Source organism: Monodon monoceros, unplaced genomic scaffold (genome assembly GCF_005190385.1).
Source record: "Monodon monoceros isolate NGI ecotype Baffin Bay Population unplaced genomic scaffold, NGI_Narwhal_1 Super_Scaffold_21, whole genome shotgun sequence".
NCBI classification, from domain to species: Eukaryota; Metazoa; Chordata; class Mammalia; order Artiodactyla; family Monodontidae; genus Monodon; species Monodon monoceros.
Genome location: NW_021703778.1, coordinates 132,744,769 through 132,768,136, shown reverse-complemented (window position 1 = coordinate 132,768,136; position 23,368 = coordinate 132,744,769). Strand labels below are relative to the sequence as shown.

The 23,368-nt window shown below is 40.7% G+C and overlaps 1 protein-coding gene across 1 annotated transcript in view; it reads right to left on the bottom strand.

Annotated features, from left to right (window-relative positions):
- The window catches only part of DAAM1 (dishevelled associated activator of morphogenesis 1), a 179,332-nt gene that overhangs the window by 38,479 nt on the left and 117,485 nt on the right, over positions 1 to 23,368 (bottom strand). Inside the window, exons 6-16 of the mRNA XM_029237931.1 lie at positions 22,938 to 23,271; positions 21,865 to 21,975; positions 21,639 to 21,742; positions 20,164 to 20,230; positions 19,822 to 19,939; positions 19,262 to 19,400; positions 18,899 to 18,957; positions 15,414 to 15,601; positions 14,608 to 14,907; positions 14,194 to 14,301; positions 6,117 to 6,223 (exon numbers count right to left, since the gene is read on the bottom strand). Coding sequence (XP_029093764.1) covers positions 6,117 to 6,223; positions 14,194 to 14,301; positions 14,608 to 14,907; positions 15,414 to 15,601; positions 18,899 to 18,957; positions 19,262 to 19,400; positions 19,822 to 19,939; positions 20,164 to 20,230; positions 21,639 to 21,742; positions 21,865 to 21,975; positions 22,938 to 23,271 — 1,635 coding nt within the window. The remainder of the gene's footprint in view (positions 1 to 6,116; positions 6,224 to 14,193; positions 14,302 to 14,607; positions 14,908 to 15,413; positions 15,602 to 18,898; positions 18,958 to 19,261; positions 19,401 to 19,821; positions 19,940 to 20,163; positions 20,231 to 21,638; positions 21,743 to 21,864; positions 21,976 to 22,937; positions 23,272 to 23,368) is intronic.

The following is a 23,368-nucleotide window of genomic DNA, read 5'->3' as shown; positions in this document are numbered from 1 at the left end:
AAACCCCAGAAAAACAATTAAATGAAGTGGAGATAGGCAACCTTCCAGAAAAAGAATTCAGAATAATGATAGTGAAGATGATCCAGGACCTCGGAAAAAGAATGGAGGCAAAGATTGAGAAGATGCAAGAAATGTTTTAAAAAGACCTAGAAGAATTAAAGAACAAACAAACAGAGATGAACAATACAATAACTGAAATAAAAAAGTACACTAGAAGGAATCAATAGCAGAATAACTGAGGTGGAAGAACAGATAAGTGACCTGGAAGACAGAATGGTGGAATTCACTGCCATGGAACAGAATAATGAAAAAAGAATGAAAAGAAATGAAGACAGCCTAAGAGACCTCTGGGACAACATTAAATGCAACAACATTCACATTATAGGGGTGCCAGAAGGAGAAGAGAGAAAGGACTTGAGAAAATATTTGAAGAGATTATAGTCGAAAACTTCCCTAATGTGGGAAAGGAATTAGCCACCCAAGTCCAGGAAGCGCAGAGAGTCCCAGGCAGAATAAGACCAAGGAGAAACATGCTGAGACACATAGTAATCAAATTGACAAAAATTAAAGACAAAGAAAAATTACTAAAAGCAACAAGGGAAAAATGACAAATAACATACAAGGGAACTCCTATAATGTTAACAGCTTATTTCTCAGCAGAAACTCTACAAGCTAGAAGGGACTGGCATGATATATTTAAAGTGATGAAAGGGAAGAACCTACAACTAAGATTACTCTACCTGGCAAGGATCTCATTCAGATTTGACAGAGAAATCAAAAGCTTTACAGACAAGCAAAAGCTAAGATAATTCAGCACCACCAAAACAGCTCTACAACAAATGGTAAAGGAACTTCTTTAGGCAGGAAACACAAGAGAAGAAAAGGACCTACAAAAACAAACCCAAAACAATTAAGAAAATGGTAATAGGGGGCTTTCCTGGTGGCGCAGTGGATAGGAATCTGCCTGCCAATGCAGGGGACACGGGTTTGATCCCTGGTCCGGAAGGATCCCACATGCTGCGGAGCAACTACTGAGCCTGCACGCCACAACTACTGAAGCCCATGCATCTAGAACCCGTGCTCTGCAGCAAGAGAGGCCACTGCAGTGAGAAGCCCGGGCACAGCAACAAAGAGTGGCCCCCACTCGGTGCAATTAGAGAAAGCCCATGTGCAGCAACAAAGACCCAACACAGCCAAAAATAAATAAAATAAAAATAAAAGTAATTTTTTAAAGAAAATAGTAATAGGAACATACATATCAATAATTACCTTAAATGTGAATGGATTAAATGCTCCAACCAAAAGACACAGGCTCGCTGAATGCGGATTAAAAACAAGACCCATATACATGCTGTCTACAAGAGACCCACTTCAGACCTAGGGACACATACAGACTGAAAGTGAGGGGATGGAAAAAGATATTCCATGCAAATGGAAATCCAAAGAAAGCTGGAGTAGCAATACTCATATCAGACAAAATAGACTTTAAAATAAAGAATGTTATAAGAGACAAGGAAGGACACTACATAATGTTCAAGGGGTCAATCCAAGAAGAAGATATAACAATTATAAATATATATGCACCCAACATAGGAACACCTCAATACATAAGGCAAATGCTAACAGCTATAAAAGAGGAAATCGACAGTAACAGAATAATAGTGGGGGACTTTAACACCTCAATTACACCAATGGACAGATCATCCAGACAGAAAATTAATAAGGAAACAGAAGATTTAAATGACACAATACACTAGATAGATTTAATTGATATTTATAGGACATTCCATCCGAAAACAGCAGATTACACTTTCTTCTCAAGTGCACATGGAACATTCTCCTGGATAGATCACATCTAGGGTCAAATGGTAAATTTAAGAAAATTGAAATCATATCAAGCATCTTTTCCGATCACAATGCTATGAGATCAGAAATCAATTACAGGGAAGAAAACGTAAAAAACACAAACACATGGAGGTTAAACAATACGTTACTAAATAACCAAGAGATCACTGAAGAAATCAAAGAGGAAATCAAAAACTACCTAGAGAAAAATGACAATGAAAACACGATGACTCAAAACCTATGGGATGCAGCAAAAGCAGTTCTAAGAGGGAAGTTTATATCAATACAATCCCACCTCAAGAAACAAGAAAAATCTCAAATAAACATTCTAACCTTACACCTAAAGGAACTAGAGAAAGAAAAACAAACAAAATGCAAAGTAGGTAGAAGGAGAGATATCATTAAGATCAGAGCAGAAATAAATGAAATAGAAACAAAGAAAAAGACAGCAAAGATCAATAAAACTAAAAGCTGGTTCTTTGAGAAGATAAACAAAATTGATAAACCTTTAGCCAGACTCATCAAGAAAAAGAGGGAGAGGACTCAAATCAATAAAATTAGAACTGAAAAAGGAGAAGTTATAATGGACACTGCAGAAATACAAAGCATCGTAAGAGACTACTACAAGCAACTCTATGCCAATAAAATGGACGACCTGGAAGAAATGGACAAATTCTTAGAAAGGTATAACCTTCCAAGACTGAACCAGGAAGAAATAGAACACATGAACAGACGAATCACAAGTAATGAGATTGAAACTGTGATTAAAAATCTTCCAACAGGGGCTTCCCTGGTGGCGCAGTGGTTGGGAGTCTGCCTGCCGAGGCGGGGGACGCGGGTTTGTGCCCCGGTCCGGGAGTAACCCGCATGCCGCGGAGCAGCTGGGCCCGTGTGCCATGGTCACTGGGCCTGCGCGTCCAGAGCCTGTGATCCACAGTGGGAGGGGCCGCAGTGGTGAGAGGCCCACGTACCACAAAAAAAAAAAAAAGAAATATATATATTAAAAAAATCTTCCAACAAACAAAAGTTCAGGACCAGATGGCTTCACAGGTGAATTTTATCAAACATTTAGAGAAAAGCTAACACCCATCCTTCTCAAACTCTTCCAAAAAATATCAGAGGAAGGAACAACACACCCAAATTCATTCTACGAGGCCACCATTACCCTGATACTAAAACCAGACAAAGATACTACAAAAAAAGAAAACTACAGACCAAAATTACTGATGAAAATAGATGCAAAAATCCTCAACAAAATACTGGCAAACAGAATCCAACAACACATTAAAAGGATCATACACCATGATCAAGTGGAATTTAACCCAGGGATGCAAGGATTCTTCAATATAGGCAAATCAATCAATGTGATACACGATAATAACAAATTGAAGGATAAAAACCATATGATCATTTCAATAGATGCAGAAAAAGCTTTTGCCAAAATTCAACACCCATTTATGATAAAAACCTCCAGAAAGTGAGCATAGAGGGAACCTACCTCAACATAATAAAGGCCATATACAACAAACCTCACAGCAAACATCATTCTCAATGGTGAAAAACTGAAAGCATTTCCTCTAAGATCAGGAACAAGACAAGGATGTCCACTCTTGCCACTATCACTCAACATAGTTTTGGAAGTCCTAGCCACAGCAATCAGAGAAGAAAAAGAAATAAAAGGAATACAAATTGGAAAAAAAGAAGTAAAACTGTCACTGTCTGCAGATTACTGTACATAGATAATTCTAAAGATGCCACTGGAAAACTACTAGAGCTAATCAATGAATTTGGTAAAGCTGCAGGATACAAAATTAATGCACAGACATCTCTTGCATTCCTATACACTAACAATGAAAGATCAGAAAGAGAAATTAAGGAAACAATCCCATTCACCATTGCAACAAAAAGAATAAAATACCTAGGAATAAACCTACCTAAGGAGACAAAAGACCTGTACCCAGAAAGCTATAAGACAACTGATGGGAGAAATGAAAGATGACACAAACAGATGGAGAGATATACCATGTTCTTGGATTAGAAGAATCAATATTGTGAAAATGGCTATACTACCCAAAGCAATCTACAGATTCAATGCAATCCCTATCAAATTAGCAATGGCATTTTTCACAGAACTAGAACAAAGCAATCTTAAAATTTGTAAGGAGACACAAAAGACCCCAAATAGCTAAAGCAATCTTGAGGGGAAAAAATGGAGTTGGAGGAAATCAGGATCCCTGACTTCAGACTATACTACAAAGCTACAGTAAACAAGACAATGTGGTACTGGCACAAAAACAGAAATATAGATCAATGGAACAGGATAGAAAGTACAGAGATAAACCCACACACCTATGGCCAACTAATCTATGACAAAGGAGGCAAGGATATGCAATGAGAGTGCTGGGAAAACTGGACAGCTACATGTAAAAGAATGAAATTAGAACACTCCCTAGCACCATACACAAAAATAAACTCAAAATGGATTAAAGACCTAAGTGTAAGACCAGATACTATAAAACTCTTAGAGGAAAACATGAAGAACATGCTTTGACATAAATCACAGCAAGATCTTTTTTGACCCACCTCCTAGAGTAATGGAAATAAAAACAAAAATAAACAAGTGGGACCTAATGAAACTTAAAAGCTTTTGCACAGCAAAGGAAACTATAAACAAGATGAAAGGACAACCCTCAGAATGGGAGAAAATATTGGCAAATGAATCAATGGACAAAGGATTCATCTCCAAAATATATAAACAGCTCATGCAGCTCAATATTAAAAAAACAAACAACCCAATCAGAATATGGGCAGAAGGGCTTCCCTGGGTGGCGCAGTGGTTGAGACTCCGCCTGCTGATGCAGGGGACACGGGTTCATGACCCGGTCTGGAAGGATCCCACATGCCGTGGAGTGGCTGGGCCCGTGACCCACGGCCACTGAGCCTGCGCATCCGGAGCCTGTGCTCCGCAATGGGAGAGGCCGCAACAGTGAGAGACCCATGTACCGCAAAAAAAAAAAAAAAAGGGCAGAAGACCTAAATAGACATTTCTCCAAAGAAGACATACAGATGGCCAAGAAGCACATGAAAAGCTGCTCAACATCACTAATTATTAGAGAAATGCAAATCAAAACTACAATGAGGTATCATCTCACACTGGTTAGAATGGGCATCATCAGAAAATCTACAAACAACAAATGCTGGAGAGGGTGTGGAGAAAAGGGAACCCTCTTGCACTGCTGGTGGGAATGTAAATTGATACAGCCACTATGGAGAATAGTATGGAGGTTCCTTAAAAAACTAAAAATAGAATTACCATATGATCCAGCAATCCCACTACTGGGCATATACCCAGAGAAAATAATAATTTTTTAAAAATATAATTCAAAAAGACACACACCGTACTTCCCTAGTGGCACAGTGGTTAAGAATCCACCTGCCAATACAGGGGACACAGGTTCACGCCCTGGTCTGGGAAGATCCCACGTGCCGCAGAGCAACTAAGCCCATGTGCCACAACTATTGAGCCTGCACTCTAGAGCCCATGAGCCACAACTACTGAAGCCCATGTGCCTAGAGCCTGTGCTCCGCAACAAGAAAAGCCACTGCAATGAGAAGCCCATGCACCACAATGAAGAGTAGCCCCCGCTTGCCACAACTAGAGAAAGCCCACGTGCAGCAGTGAAGACCCAACACAGCCAAAAATAAAAAATATAAATAAATAAAATTTATAAAAAAAAAAAAACACACACAATAAGACACATGCACTCCAATGTTCATTGCAGCACTATTTACAATAGCCAGGTCATGGAAGCAACCTCAATACCCAACAACAGATGAATGGATAAAGAAGATGTGGTACATATATACAATGGAATATTACTCAGCCATAGAAAGGAACAAAATTGGGTCATTTGTAGAGACGCAGATGGACCTAGAAACTTCACTCATACAAAGTGAAGTAAGTCAGAAAGAGAAAAACAAATATCATATATTAATGCATATATGTGGAATCTAGAAAAATGGTACAGATGAGCTGGTTTGCAAGGCAGAAATAGAGACACAGATGTAGAGAACAAACGTATAGACACCAAGGGGGGAAAGCGGGGGTGGGGGGTGGTAAGATGAATTGGGAGATTGGGATTGACATATATACACTAATATGTTTAAAACAGATAACTAATAAGAACCTGCTGTATAAAAAAATTAAATTAAATTAAATTAAAAAAAAAAAGTTGGTCCTACCAGAAATGTTTAGACAACATCAACAATACCTCGATAGAAGGATGTTGCAATTCTGAGCTCTCCGACCATCAATCACCGAAAGCTCTCTGACTTTAAGTTTGGAGCCCAGTGTGTCATCAATGGCATCTGCTTCTTTCTATAAAGAGCATGAAAGAAATCCATCAAAGTCAAACAGGGACATTCCGACTTCAGATACACAGTTTTCCTTTATATTTGCTGTACACACACACACACACACACACACACACGCGCGCGCGCGCGCGCGCAAAGCCGAGACGGTAAGCAGGGGAATGTATGCAGGTGGTGGAATTGAAACAAAGGCTAAAATGTAGTTGACAAAGGAAAATAAGAAAAGCTGACCACCCACATTTGAAAAAGCATTATTTGGAAGAACAAAGTGCTTCTAAGTTGAAGATGCATAAATTATTAATGAACGGTACCCTCCTTTTGTCCCCCAAATCCCGATGGATAGCAGACAGAAGGACTGTCACTATGAATCAAGCTCAGCTGAAACATGCCACTGCTGGTCCAGCCATTTACAGGGCCCATTCACCCCAGAACCATTTGCATCCTGAACACTCAGAAAGCTGAACAATAAAACCTTCCAAACGTCTTCATGTGCAACAGGAAGCGCCCAAGCCCAGATGGTACCTTTCATTACCCTGGAGCCTGAAGGACAACAGGGAGGGCGCAGTTCAAGGCATTGGTTTGATTTACCTCGATTAACAATAAAACACTACTTACACACTCTACTGCTGTACAGAGAGCTGTAAGCAATGAGGGCCAGTCATAATTTATGGTGGAAGAGGCATAAAACAATTATACATAAAATACCAGTTTGAGTAAACTGGGCATCAAGGTGAAAACATAGATTGACTTGATAAATAGCAAGTTTGATTTTGTTAAAGGTCAGGATCAATTTAAAAAACAGATCATGCCGTTAAAAAATGAAAGAAGTGAAAGCAGACATAGAGAATGGACGTGCAAGATTGGGATTGACATATGTGCACTGCCATGTATAAAACAAATAGCTAGTGAGAACCTTCTGTATAGCGCAGGGAGCTCAGCTCGGTGCCCTGTGGTGACCTAGATGGGCAGGATGGGGTCGCGGGGGTGGGGGGTGGTGGTGGAAGGCAGGTCCAAGAGGGGGGGATATGGGGATATATGTATATGTATAGCTAATTCACTTCGTTATACAGCAGAAACTAACACAACATTGTAAAGCAACTATACCCCAATTTAAAAAATAAAAAAGATTAAAAAATAGGGAACTCTGGCCAAAAAAAAAAAAAGTAAGGAAACCAAAGAGTTCTAGAACTGGATAACAGTTTAGGAAACAAAGACAACATGGAGTTTATAATAAGAGGCACCATGTGACCAAACTTTAACTGTTTCGTATTGTGCTGAGATTTCAGGCATACCTCTCAATATTCAGTTAAGAGTTGAAACCCAATGTGAAATTAAGTAGGCATTGTATTACACCATCAGAAAAAAAAAAAAAAACCCTAGGAAAACCAAGACATTTTGAGCTTATAGTAAGCCAAGGAGTTACATTAAGCAAAGTGTGGGTTTTAGCTCACTTACCTGCTTGGAGTTACTGTTCACAAAGAAATCCTACAGCCATGGCAGAGGCATGGAAAAGGCAAATCAGATACATGCAGTTCAGAAATCACAGCAACCAATGGGGGAAGGTCAAGGAAATCAGTGACAGGGTAAGAGATGATTTTATGCTCCCAGGAGCAGCAATGAGGGTTGATGAAGATGAGAGTCTGGCTGAAGATACATTGAAGAGCAGGGTACTAAGCGTTCAGGGTAGAGAGAGAAGATGGCATGTGCTGTACACAATTTTCAATGGTGGCAAATCAAATTCAGAAACGAAAGGGCTTTAAAACACCCCCAAAAGACTCAAAGTGGTGAAGGAACAAATCCTCTTTGAAAGGACCACTGGGCTCCATGTATTCAACATGAAGCAGATTTCACGGTTTTCCCTTGAAGCAGAAAATATCAATCAACTCTATCAACCTGAGGGAACTACTCCCATTGTCATGTGCTACCAGCAAAATATGCTTTTTTGAGGGGATGGAATAATCTCCTATCTTCTTGTGTCACTAGGAAGGATTAAGAAAAGAAAAAAGACAAGTTCAACAATATAGGTCAGTAAAACCAACACTCAGTACTCCCCAAGAGTCCAAACAATGTCTGTGGGCGCTCTGGGTAGGTATGCGGAAAAAGACAGAACTTGCAATTAAGAGACAATAAGTGATTCATGTGCTGTGCAGCCATTGGTGGTCCTGTCCACACTGCCTTGGGGCTGTTCATGCGTATAAGGTCAACAGCCTCTGTTGAAAATAGTTCATAGAAAAGACCTGGAGTGAAGAAGGGAAAGAGGAAGCAGTAATTGACACGTTATGAGAAAGTCACAGCTTTCTTTGCATATTTTTGCCGTGATGGCATGAATAAAGCTTCGGTGTGCAAAACACACCCCAGTTTTTGGGCCAACTACTTACACAATCAGCGTTTACTTAGCAGATTCCTTAAGGCCTCACTGGTCCCGGCAGCACTGCCAAGGCCAATTTTACACAGATGAGCTGTTTCACATCATTCTTCGAATGGGAAACAAAATGTATCCTCCCCTTGCTCCACCCATACAAGGGGGGATTACTTTTCTGGAATGATGTTTAAAAAATAAAGTGATAACCACATGAAACTTTTCTTTCCTCTGATGTCACAGTTTTCTTTTGTCCCTGTTGTAACTGTCAAGTTTTTTACACTGAAAATCCTTAGCACTCTTTCCCTGTAACAGCAGTTTCTCCTTTCAAGGGCAGAGAAAACTGGTGAAGTGAACTCCATGAGGTCATCTTATCCTACTTTTCTCTCTTAAAGAGACAAGTTGCAAGTTGAATTTAGACCCTGCTCTCCCTGTCTGGCCTTCAAGGAAGAAACTTGTATGAAGGTGTCTGGCAACTCATTCTCCCTAAGTTCCCACTGTCTGGAAATTAATCTCTACTGTAGTGGTCTATGGAACCAGGCCACAAGCATTTACTAAGGATGTGACTTGGGGCTCAGTTTCACTATCTGTAAAATGAAGTAAACAACTGGGTATTTATTGTATTAAATGTGATATGCATGTAAAGCATTTTGTACAGTACCTGTCACATATTTATGAGCTCCATACTTGGAAGCTATCACACACTACAATTATTCTATCTTTCAAGCCAATGATCAAGTCCATTTTTTTGCCTATTGCCCTACTTTTCAGTTGAGTTGAAGCACAGCTGGTCAAGATCTCCCACTTGTAACCAGCAGCAGCACTAAGTGTAACAGTTAATAGCTAAGTAATGTATCTTATCTTTTGAGAGGTGAGGATGAAGAATGCCATGTGAGAGTTAGGTTAATTGGAGATCTTGAGAATCCCCTATTTTAAGAGTCCTTTAATCATCACATTTTAAACAAAATCACAAAGCTTATTAGACAGGGAATGTTAAAAATACTGATGCTCCCAGGACTATTTCAAATAAGTTAACATTCTTTTTGAAACTTTAAATTATTCACTAATTGGCTTGGGCCAAACATGATAGAATTGCCTACATTTGGCTCCACCTAACAGGATGTCTGATTTTTCCAGTTGATTTTTGGTGTAGGGCTTAGGGTTTGGAAAATAAGTAGGAAGTTGGGGCTTGCATTTTCAGGAGCCAATGCTGATAAATTCCTATAAATAGGGTTTCACCATGAAATAATGACTCGACATTTCATAGGCAATGACAACCTTTATATGGATGGTTCTTAATCTTTTTGAGGTTGAGATCCCATTGTAAATCTGATAAAAGCTGGAGATCCCTCTCCAGAGAAATGCACACACTAATATTTATATAAAACCCTGTATTTGATTAACTATTACCATGTTGTCCAGCTATATAGAACCTGTACCTTATACTTTGGTACTAAGAAAAACCACTATTTACAATTTTTATCTCCTGTCTTCATATGCCATGACTAAGGACAAAGCTTGTTGAAATCAGTGTCCTAAATCACATAATTTTTCAATGTAAAAACTAGATATACAGAATAACAAAAAACATAAAGAAAATAAAAAAAGAAATTTCTTTGGCCATTCATAAAAATTCAGAAGATACCATTCATTGACTATACCAAATGGGACCCCAAGAATGACTTGTATCTGACATGTTAGTGGAGAGTTGGACTCTGGAGCCTAGGATAGTTATCCTTTGTAACTATTCAAAGCAGAGAGGCTTTGAAATGTTATATCACGTTCTGATAATAGGACCTATAAAGAAGGGGTGTCCCCAGGCAAAGAGTGGGGAAGAGGAATGGAGATAACCAGCTGTTCATTTGTTGCTCCAGAGATATGTGTGCCTTTAGGTAAATGTAGTACCTTTAGTTCATTTTCTCTCTGTCCAAATTGCATGTATAGGGAGAATGAATTTATAACATCTTGAGATGAAAATTTCCCACAAAACACAGATGAATGTTGTTTAATTGTAACTGAGATAGTACTACTATGCAATGTGCTACATTATGTATTAAAATAAGTCTCTTGTGGCTGGCCTAGAGATCATGTATAGTACAGTTTGAATGAGGAAAAGAGGTTCTGAGATTCAAGACATTGACTTTCAAATGAACTTCTGTAATGTGAGCAGGGGAATAACTGTATGCTATTAAATTCCATTTCGTGCGGCACATAAGCTTACATAATCGGCTCACACCTTTGATATCCACACTGGAAAAAAAAAGAATCCTAAATAGAAATGATCTTGTTCTTAAAACTGGAGTTAAAGAAAATCCTTTACAAAGTCTAACCTTCATAATCAATAAAGCCATCAATAAGAACAAAGTGAAACTGAGAATTATGCCACTTGTACACCTGTCTGGACACTGAATACATACTGAGCCATATTTTTATTATCTGCGACATAGGAATAATACTCACCTCAAAGAGTTGGTGTGAAGATTAAATGAACAAATAAGTATCAGTTCCTTGAGAACTAAAAATTAGGGTTGATGAGATTGGGGCTGTATATATTATATTCAGCACCAAAAATGTAATGGATACTTAATATTGATTATCATCTTTTAGTCTATATTCTGGTTATTTACAGATTTTCCTCATCTCTGCTTTTATAGTATAAGCTGCATTATAGACGTGTGCAATAGTTTAACACATTTGTGTCCTTTGACATACTTTATATGCAAAGCAGACAATAAAAATATCTGTTGTTTTTAATGATTCAATATTTCTCATATCAACAGGGCACATCTTGTGTGTGTGTGTGTACATTTACTTATATCAAATCTCTCCTACATGTCATTAATCAGTGTTCACCTAAATTATACTAATCTGAAGCTTGAAATTTTTTTCAAAATCTTACTCTGTGTAGTGTTCCTGTTGCATGCACACAGACAATGGTATTCATGGGTTCTTTGTCTCTCTGAGAAATTTACTTGGCCACACAACTGGCTGAAATCCAGAGAGTTTGACCAGCGTTTTATAACTCTGGAGGGAAGAAAGAGGAGAAATCATTGAAAAAAAGGGTTCCCGGTATTCATTTGGGAGTAGAAAAGAGAGCAATTCAAGTGTAACAATAATTATATAGAGCATTGCCAAGACTAAAATGAAAATGCATAGGTCTTGACGTTGCCATTAGTTATGAGACATGGGGACACAATGACAGGCACCCCGTTTCCTTTAGTCTATCCTATGTGTTCCTACTAGTCTGTCTTCATCTTTCGATTTTCTGTCTCTCAACATTCAATAAATTCAATGGAATGGCTCAAATTACCTTCATTTGGGAAACACCTTTATGGTTTAAAAATTCTCAGCTCATGTTCTTACACCAAGAGGGGAGACCTACTTGAGTCAAGCTGAGTGGGTGTGCTGAAATTTTTCTCCGGGAAGTACTACTGCAAATGTCACAAATTATTCTACTTAACCAGTCTACTACTTAGTGTTAAGTGCAACCGAAATGTTCTGGTTTATCCTCACTGGCATGACTACTGATTATTTAAACAGCAATTGGTTGCTAGGAGACAATTACCCAATTGCTAGGCTTTCTGCAACCCTGTCTCCTGGAGCTCTTGAGAACTGTCCACATATTTGTCCCAGAGCATTTTGGCAGCATCCTTCTGCACCTTCTGCTGAAAGCCAGTTAATTATGAGTCTTGTAAACTTGGGTCTTTCAACCATCTGCCTTCATAATAAATGTAACCCACGAGCTCAGACTTGAATAGCATCATTTGGAATAACTGCTGTTTTTCTCTTCCTTTTATTTACTTCTCTAAGTTCCCAAGCCTTCATCTTAGGCAACTAGAATGGACCAGTATTAGTGACTGAAACTGAAGTAGGAAATCAGCAGGACGTGTAATTAGGTCAGAAGATTATTTGAATCTACCAGGAAACTGGCTATGTCCTAATATCCTACTTCGTGTTAAGGCCCAGAGGAAACTATCGTGGGACGGGAGAGAGAGGAGGCCTGTTGTGGCCATTCAGGAATGAATCTGGTCCAAGTACCTGCCATACAAGAGCTCTCAACACATCTTTTGTTTGTCCCCTGAAAGATAAGGTATCTTGCTTTCAACTGGACAACGTCCTATCTTCTTTTTCTTCATTTTCCTTTATTTGGCATTTATGATATTGTACAAGTTTGCTGTCATACTTTTGGGAGGGGTCCCAGCTGAGTGCTCCTATCTTACAGTCATTCTGCCATGGCAGGCAACCACCTGCATTTTTGTACTTTATTAAAATAGCATTAAGGGCACTGCAGAGAAATATTCTCTCACTTAAGGGAAAATATTCTGGCTAAAAGATGTACTACTTTTTCTTTTCAATTTTAGTTGCATCAAAGGCCGTTTTGAAAAAGAAAACCCTCAGCTGTTTTTTCTCCCCAGCCTCAGTCCATCTTCTCCCTTGGTGCTTGGCAGTTCTGTTCTGAGACACTCTTTCTTGGGAACCAAGCCAAGCCTAAGCAGACTAGGAAGTCTGCTGCTTGTCTGAGGATGCTCCACCCTGGGAATGATTCACACGGGAGTTAAGGGCCTCCCAGCAAAACCCAAGGAAAGCCCCTACGCAGATGCCTGGCATCTGCCTGTTCCTGTTCCTTAAGACACCCTCTGCTCTCATCATTTCTCTCCCTCAGTCACCCTTTGAACTTTTCTCCTTACACTCTGAGACTCACTTTTTCCCTCCCAGACTTCCGACTGACTGCTGAAGACCTCAATCCACCTCTTGCTTGTACTTCTGAGACTCTCTGTACCAACCCACTTTGCTGTGAATTCTACTAAGATGCCCTCTCGAGGGGTGAGAGGTACCGCACAGATGTGACCAAGCTCACTAAGTGACGCTGACTACTTGGCCAGGTTAGTAAGCACCAAATCAAACTGCATGTTCTCATACTATCATGTTGCTCACTTTTCAGAAGCTCCTCGGGTCCTATTTGTTCCACTGCCATCCCCACACTTGCTCAGCCTTCACAGCCCCACTTCTGAGTCGATCATGTTCAGGACAGAGCAGAAACTTCTTTCTAGGTTCTATCTAGCTGCCAACTTATAGTCATTTACCAACCCCCATACTTCAAAAGATTCCATTTATTTCAAATAAGCAGCCCACTTCTGATAATAACCATTTGAGATATAAATATTATAACTAAAATAGCTTCAGAAACAAACACTGTGGGGTGACACTACAAGTTAGGTAACTCTCCTACTATTTTCCCCTGGTGGCCCCTTTGACTAAGCACAAGTGACAATAAGATACAGAGCTCCTTCCACCAACGGAGACGGTGTTGTGGAAAGACACCAGAGCATGAAGCTCCCTAACAAGGAGCTTGTATACCTTCAACATGTACACACACATGCGTGTGCGCGCACACACACACACACACACACACACACACACACACACATAAACGGACAGGAACCTAAACATACATGCAGACCCACACACCATGCTGTTTGCAGGAACATAATAGGCTAGACCAAACAGCCTAGAATTAAGATGCCTAACATGTCATGGTTATGGCAGATGGCCCAGGGATCATGCACAAGAACATGACTCCTTAATTATTTTAGCATCTGGAGGGCACATGCTCTTACCTGCTGTCTTTGGTAAGCAGAGAAAGTTCTTTCTAGGTCTTCAAGATCTAGAACTTTGAAGACTTTTGTATCATCAATTTCAGTCCACACTGTTCCTTCCAGTTTGTTCTGCAAACATCAAGTTAAGAAGCGCTGGGGTTTATAGTTAGACACAAAAAGAATAGATGTAGTTATTTTTTTTACAAAGTGCTGCTATCCCAAATTTTTCACTCTACCGGATGCTCAGAATGAGCTGGCTTCAAAAATCGGGTCCCTTGTTTCAGAAGCTTTATCACTTGAATATCTGAGCTAGTGAGAATCCTGAAGCCACACTAGGAAATGAAATCACTGGACAGCCAGGGTGGCCCGATCAGAGACAACACAGTGCACCGCTAGTGCTATCCGTTAGAGGGAAAGTTGGAACAAATGGCTCACCTCAGGCAGCTTAGACCAGTTGAAGGATTTCAGGGCGTTTGTGGGCTGAGGAATGTTCTTCTTCTTGAGTGCCAGACCCAGGGGGGCACCAGGAGGTGGCATGACTCCCCCCAAGGGAGGAGGCCCTGGGGGAGGGGGAGGGCCCCCTGGGGGGAGGGGAGGGGGTGGAGGAGGAAGCGCTCCACCAGGCAGAGGCGGGGGTGGTGGGGGAGGGAGGAGGGGTCCGGGCACAGAGGAAGGAAAGGGCCCCCCGGGGGCTCCAGGCGATGCTCCACCGGGGAGTGAAGCGCAGACGGCCCTCTGAAAAATAAAAATAGGAAAAGAGCAGATGAACAGAAGAAGTAAATTCACTGGATGATTTTTAGGGTCTGAAACTTTGCCTAACATGTGTATTATGGAGAAATTCACACATCTGAGAATGTGGGCTTAAAGGCGCAGTAAGTTGAGTGGCCTCGTGTGTGACACTCTAGGGCTCGTTTGCAAAGGGCTCACGTGTCTCTCACTTCTGGTACCATCCTCCAGTTTGGTTTTCATGAAATCAGTTTTCATGTTAAGAAGCTAATGTGATTTCCTTGCTCTTGTGAGAGTATCTGTATTGGAGAGCAAATGCACACCTCCAACCACCTCTGCTAACATGCACGGTAAGCAGAGGGAACAGGTTGCACAACCACCGTGATGGGTCAGGAGACGGTTCAGCCTCTATTGCCCCCAGCAGAGCTGTCTACTTAAGGATGGGGGCTCTGGGATAAGGAGGCCTCAGCAGCTGCCCAGCAATGGGAGACCCAGCCTGGGGCCCGTGAGCTCACCCTGCTGAGCTCGTGGAGCTGGGCCGTGAGGTCCGCCACCTGCTGCTTCACTTGCTTGTGCTCAGTGGTCTCCTTTTCAAGTTTCTCTTTCATTTTATTCAAGGTCTGCATCATCTCTTCCTTCTCCTGGGTCTTGGCATCGCATTCTCGCTCTTTCTTTTCCAGTTTCTGTTGTAACTCATTGTGCTCTACACATGAAAACAACTGGACATGAAAACGGTGAACTCTTCAAAGCTGAAGCATTTTCTCTAAACAGAAGATCGATTGAGGGTGATTGTGAGGCTCTTTATTATGATTTATAAAATCATTCCTCTTCTCCATCAAAGGGAGCAACTCATGGGCTCAATGGTGCTCGTGCTTGGAGGGGGCTTCAGTTGAACAACTTTGTCAACTACATTCTGTAAAAGGCTGAAGAGGCCCTCCGGTCACAGTTCCAAAGATGGAACACAGGCGTGAGCAACTATTTGTGGAGGTGAATGGCGCCTGCTTGGTATTTAATTTAGAATCCTGTCCTAGAAATGGCCCTTTAGTCACACTAGGGAAAATGACTATTAACAGGGCCTCTTTTCACAAGTTAGAAATGAGAACTAGACAAGTCCAGTGTTCATTAGCTGGGTTTGCTGGCTCAGGTCCCACTAGCAGAGAGGCTGAAAGGGAGGATCCTGCCCTGGGAGGAAGTGCTGCTGCCGGACCCAGGGTTTGTCCCAGTGTGGAGTCATTGCTCCCACTGCCCTCAGAGGGCCCCTTGGACTTGAAGTGTTTTATGCGCTGGCAAACAATTCTTAAAACTTGTGAAAGCAAATGTTATTATCTCATCATTAAACACCTTAAGGGTTTTAAGTTAAGTAGTACCTGCTGAGCATGAGAATCACGATAATACGCGGAGAAAAATACTAGCTCTCAGCTGTAGTTGCACTCACTCCCCCAATCCCGCTATAACGGAACAAGGCACCCCATTTAGCATAATGCTTACTTACGTTGCCAACACACCTCCTGACTCTAGCACTTACGGGAGTAATACTCTTTGGAAAAGAGGACTAATGAAGTTTAGCCTGCAGATTTTCATTTCAAATACTTGGCCCCAATCCCTAGTCTTTTTATACCAATAAACCCACTAGAGACAGAACCTACTGGGGCAGAGCTATACAGAGCTGGTCTCTATTTCTGAATTTGATAACATTTAAATTCTTGCTTTCTCTGTCTTTTACTTTCTCTCTTCTTAGTTCTCTAAAATCAGAGTTTGCAGAGAAGGGTTCAAATCACTAAAATCCTTGGATTTTACCAGCCTTGGAGTTTACCAGCCTTGGAGTTAAGATAACCGTCAACCCGCTTCTACCACTCTGTGGATGCTTCCCTGACTTCTTCAGCGACATCTAAAAACTACCCCACTGCATCCCACTTTCCTTCTTCTATCTCTGTTTCATTCCTCTTTGACAATGTAAGACCTGACTTCCTACTATCGGTCATTAGCCTTTGACAAATCTGGCCAAGCCTCAGAACCACCTGAGAGATTCTGACATTTCAGGACTCACAGACCACATTCCAGGGAGTCTGTTCTATAGATCAGGGGCAGGGCTTAGGAACCTGTGGTTTTCAAATGTTCCTTAGAGGATTCTGATAAAGTGCCCAGTATGGGAAGCTCCAGCCTAAAGGATTATCTCCACAAATCGTCTCCATTTGCTAAGCTTTTATTCAGTACTTACTGGGTATCCGGCACTACAGAGAATTCTCCCCAGATATTCTCCACCTTTCAGGTCCATAGTACTTCCTGTCTCCTCACAGCCTCCACCCTCTGAGAAATTCATCAACAGGTACCCTATTTAATAGAACTTTGCTACTTGACACTTCCAGAGAAGAATGAATTTTACCGACAATATCTCCTTTTTTGCACTCTATGCATGACCTCACTTTAAACCATCCTATTCCTCCAGCTGATCTTGGCCATTTCCTCTTGTACCCCTCAACTGCCTAAATGCTACAAAACTTTCTACCATTTACTAGGCAGCTAATAAATGCCAGGTACTATGCTAAAGTCCTAATATTTGTCATTTACTCTTCACAACAACCCTGTGAGTTAGATGTTAATCTTCACTTTGCAGAGGCAAAGACTGGAGGGGTAAAGGACATGACTTAGCCTACCCACACAGTCAGTCAGGGGCAGAGCTGAGACCCAGACCCAGACCCAGAGCCCAGCACCGTGCCTGCCCCATGCAGCCATTCAGTACATACCCACTGCATGAAGGACTGAAATGACTCCAAAGCTTATGTCCTACGTACTCTCTTCAACTTGCACACCTGAGTCTCCATGCTCTAGGGTATATCCCTAAAGTACCACTCATTGACCATCTTCTCGGGTATAATTCTCTCTTTACCCTAACTTGTTGTCAGTGTCTCTATTCTTTCTATAGCAGTTTCTGGAATTAATTTATAAAAATGTATGTGCAACCTCACTTATCTGAGACCTAGCTGAATTCATACGAGGAACCCACAATATAACAGAACTTCATATTCAGTATTTTCCGATATCAGTGGTGAGCCTGCTTTTCTGCTCAATGGACAAAACGTGATGAGAGGAAAGGAAATGCTTCAGCATCTCTTGGACCATATTTTCAACACACTGAATACTATGGTGAGTGCTACTGTATGTCACTGGCTGTGAATGAGTCACTTGGACAGGGAAAAGGAAGTCAGTTAACCAGCATAGTGAAAGAGTAGTGGCCGGGAGTATGACTGTTTTCTCAAAGGGTCCAACTTTAATTTGCTAATATTTTGAAGGAGGGGAAGAGTTATACTTATTCTGTGAGTGGTTTGGCATGGTGACAGGCACAAATGACCGCCCCCCCCCCCAAGTCATTTGATGCTGAGAGTTGATATCAAAGACATACTGAGATACTCACCAATGGCTGGTCTGTTAATGTTTCACAACATGTACATCTCTAATGGTCAGTGATTTTCTGCATGATTTCTCTTTTTATAACTGGTGCCAAATTAAGGTCACGTGGAGAAATGGGCTGCTGGAACCAAGTTGCCTGTGCTTCTCTTTCAAAATTCTGGGTAATCCCTGGTGTCCCTGATTATAGTTCTTAAAATCTAGTGTGCTTTAAAGAGCAGTTATGGGGAAGGCTGGGATGAACGGTAGTTAAGAAAATCTGAATGAATGAATATTGAACAGTAAATGCTTCAAAAATGCTTCCAAAAATGAACGGTGGTTTAGAAAATCTGAATTAATGAACATTGAACAGTGAATGCTTCAAAAAATGATTATAATGAAAGGATAAAATATTTGGGAATCAACATGACAACTAAGATAGTCTGATTCAAGAAAAACCAGGCAAAATGCCCTGAAAGCATGGGGGAGGGGAAAGGCTGTTTATACACCAAAGTCAATGGGAAGCATCAATGCAAATTTCTAAAATATACAGTAAGGAGAGTTGTCCAATAACCAGTAACATGACCTCTTCTCTTGTCAGGACCTCATCATTTACCTTTTCTCATTTTTTCTGCTTGTTCTTTCCACTGCTTAACTTCATTTTCATTAACCAACCTGTATGATAGTTAAAGGAGCATTCATTACAAAAAGCGTAAAAGGCCCACTGCTAAATGCATGCTCTCTAGGTAGAAAAACTGTTTAATGCAGAGAAAGTCCTCAGCATGCTTGAAACCCATTTTAAACCCAGATGATATATATATATATATATATATATATATATTACATGTATACATATAGGAACTCGTATCTGACCTCTAGAACATTTCAGTTCTCCCAGCTGCTATTTTGAAGTAGGATAATACAAATGTCTTATACTGGTGCTATTATCTCAAGGGTAGCAAAATAAGAAGAAACTTACATCCGTACGACATTTTTAATATTAAAGTTTTCCAAGGGCGTGGAGTCAGGGTCCTGACCTTTGTCATTCTGAATAACTATTTGCTGTATAATTCTATCTAGGAGTAGCCAGTACTGAACGGTGTTGCCACTTCTCTTGTCTAAAAAAGAAAAGAACAGTGGAGATACTTCAACTGGTTTCAAAACTTGAACGAATATTTTTCAACAGCGGTCACCCGCCAGAGCCACAAAACCAGACAGATATTTTCAACCCTTCCCAACGTTTCTGGAATTCTGACACACGATGATCATTTACGTGACTGAGAGGCACTTTCTGCCCCCTTCTAAATGTGTTGTAAGGCATATATTTATTTTTAAAATCAAAGCGAGTTATAATTCATTTCATTTTGAGAACTTCACAACACCCCTTAAGCTGTGCAGAGACACACTGGGCTGTCACAAAACTAAGGTTTGGAATCCCTGGTGTGCACCCAACCTAAGCCACACTGTTCAGAAGACAGAGCCCTTTGGATGATGTCCAAACATTCACAAACACATGCGTTAAGTCACAAACACACTCACAAGGCATTTGGAGGCAGTGGTGCAGGATGGACATGAAGTGAGGGTAAGCTTCACTGTGGGTCAGCCTCTTCCTGGTCAGCTCAAACATCTGAGTAGCACTTTTTGTGTCTATGTGAACCTGTTTCATATGAAAAAGAAATCTAAGTCAAACATCCAAGTTCTTCAATTCCTGCAAGGTAAGGTAAGCAATTACAAGGCAAATAGAAGCTAATCCTGCCACTTAGATAGCAAAACAGAAATCTGACTTTGCTCTTAGGTTACATGTCATCTCTATGACACACATTACAACAGGGACATTTGTGAGCTGCTGAGTCAAATTAGAATAATTGTAAGCACATGTACCAGTTCAAATCTTTTGGCAAATTCTAGTTCATCTTCATTTCGGAGCATTTCAAAAAAATCTAAATGCCTGAAAGACAATGAAAGAAAAGCTATTAAAAGTTGAACATCCTACAAACACAGGCACATAGGAATCAGGACATAAATACTAAGGCCTTTCCTAAAATTTCAGAGATATCTCTAAAAGAAGTGCGACAACAAAATTTGAATGCCTTCTCTTAATTATGTTCTAAGGAAAAAAGACATCATCTGAGTGAACTGAGATCACTACAAGAGACAAATCTGAAAGCCTAGGATGCGCGGCACATAGAAGACAATTCATGAAAGCTTATCAAATCCAAACACAACCAAATCCAGATTCTGCTCATGGAATCTCTTTACGGAAAAACAAGCCCATATAACTAACTTGACTGACCACTGAATTAAAGATTACAAAAGAAATGTTCATGCCTTTCACTTATTCATTCAAATACTTATTGAGCCCCTATTATTGACTGGGGAATGATAAGTCCTGTGAAGACAAATCCAACAGCATAAAGGGGGTAGAGAATGATGGGAGGTGAGGTGAGGTGAAGAATATGAACACAGTGGCTGAAAAAGGTCTCTGCATGGGAAAAAGGGAAAAAGCGATTTGGACATCTGTGAGAAGATCTTTTAATGCTGAGGAAATAGCAGGTGCAAAGGCCCTGAGGCAAGTGTATTTTGACATGTTCATAGACTATCAAGGAAAAAAGCATGGTGGAGTGTGTGAATGAGGGAGAAGCGTGGTAGAAGGAAAGATCTGAAAGCTGGTAGGATATGTGAGAAATCGTAAAATGACTGCAGACAAGAGCAAATGAACAGGAAAGTGGAAATTAACATTCATAGAATGTCTATCAAAGGTGCCATGTGATTCCACATGTTTTATAGTCAGCTTTCATAACAGCTCTGCAGAATAGTGTTATCATCATCATCACTGTTTCTTTACATATAAAAACAGTAAGGGGGCTTCCCTGGTGGCGCAGTGGTTGAGAGTCCGCCTGCCGATGCAGGGGACGTGGGTTCGTGCCCCGGTCCGGGAAGATCCCACATGCCGCGGAGCGGCTGGGCCCGTGAGCCATGGCCGCTGAGCCTGCACGTCCGGAGCCTGTGCTCCGCAACGGGAGAGGCCACAGCAGTGAGAGGCCCGCATACCGCAAAAAAAAAAAAAAAAAAAAAAAAAACCCCAAAAACCCAGTGAGGTTCAGAAAAATTGAGTAACTTGACCAGAACACACAGCAGGTAAGTGGCAGGACTGGGATATGGATTCAAGCCTAATGCCAAAACCTACACTAAGTTCTCTACACAAGTGCTACTGCTTTCTTCGAGAAAGTCTTACTATAAAAACATCATTACCTGGTCTAACATTTTGGTACAAGTTCCTTAGGTCACAAGTAGTTCATAGACTGGCACTATACACAAGGAAAACACATGAACTATCTCATAATAGTGTGACTTACCTATCTAATGTTGAATTTTCATGTTCCCTTAATTTATCTATTACAGGTTGAATTCCCAACATCAGAAATTCATAGCGAAGATGAAGTCTAAAGTCCAAACTTTCCTGAAAGTAAAAGGGTGATGGAATACATTTTTAAGCTCTTTAGACTACACAGTTGGTAATCTTTTTTTAAAAATTATTCTTTAATAATATATGTTTTAAATTGTGGTACAGAAGGCTCTTACCACTCCTGCGCCTTGGCTTAGCACTGCATTGATGAAGGACATGATGGCAGTCTTGAGACTCACTTCATCTCGATACCGCCCTGTGCTTTTATCCAAGTCATTAATTAACGTCTACCAAGGATACAGATGTAAAAACAAAGGACCGAATAGTTACTAACCGTACGCTCATTTTATTAATTTTTTAATACTCTGAAGTTAATTTTTAAAAGCTTGTGTTTAGTCAGAATTACATTGATCCACAGAAAGCTACCTTTTTTTCCTTAAGATTAGTCCTAAAAACTCTACTTTCAAAATTCTTACATCATATATGTTTACATATACATGTATACAAAGTACAAAAGACTGTGCTTCGTTAACTCTGCTTACTTTTTATATTTGAGTATAAACAATGTGGTGACATAATCTCACTGTTTATATTGATACTACATCAAGACTGGCAACACATAAAATTTTCAGGGAACAACAATTTAGTGGATCAAAAAGTGTTTTATATAATGTGTAGGAAGCAGGGCTACATTTTTAAGTTCAGTACAGTAGTCTCCCCTTATTCAGAGGGGATATGTTCCAACATCCCCAGTGGATGCCTGAAACCATGGATAGTACTGAACCCTATATATATTCCTATATAGACTATGTTTTTCCTACATTAATGGCTGGGTGTTGTATACAGTGTGGGTATCTAGAGAAAGGGATGATTCACATCCAGGGAAGTACTGAGCAGGATGGCACAAGATTTCATCATGTTACTCAGAACAGCTGCACAATTTAAAGCTTATGAATTGTTTATTTCTGGAATTTTCCATTTAATATTTTTTAACCGCAGTTGACCTCAGGTAATTAGCACTGTGGAAAGCAAAACTGCAGTTAAGAGGGGGACTACTGTAAATCCACAACCTCAGATTGATCAACTACAGAAAGAACATTCTACTCTCTACCTAAGAAGAAGGAAATGCTTGAAGTCCCATCGTGAATGCTCACCACAGGGGAAAATCTCAAGTTAACATTCCCCCTTCGGGGCCAGAAAAGGCACTGGTCTTAAGGCAGGAATGAAGAAGTGGCGAGGAAGCACCTACCTGAAAGCGGGTTCTCTCGCTGGCGTACTTCTGGTAGTGCAGCATGGCCTGCAGAACCTTCTTGTGGCCCCCGGGAACCAGGCACACAGCGCCCAAGATTTCCAGCACAGCCACCTTCGTCTTAATGTTCTCTGTGCTCAGACTCTGAGCAATTACATTAATACTCTCAGAATGAGCCAGGACGTGAGCCCGACCTTGAGAGTTGTTCATTAGCGCCTTTATACATCCAATGAGAGAGGTATGTATTCGAGACTCTGAGGTCTCGTAGTCCATGGTCTTTAGAAAGTTGAGAATACATGACAGGCCGTCCAAGTCAATGAATCGGGTTACAAACCTGTCACGAGGAGAAGGTTAAAATGTATCAGACTTAAGTCTCTTTGGAATATTTTAATAGCCCTTAACAAAAAAGTTTAGGGGGCTGGTGGGCAGGA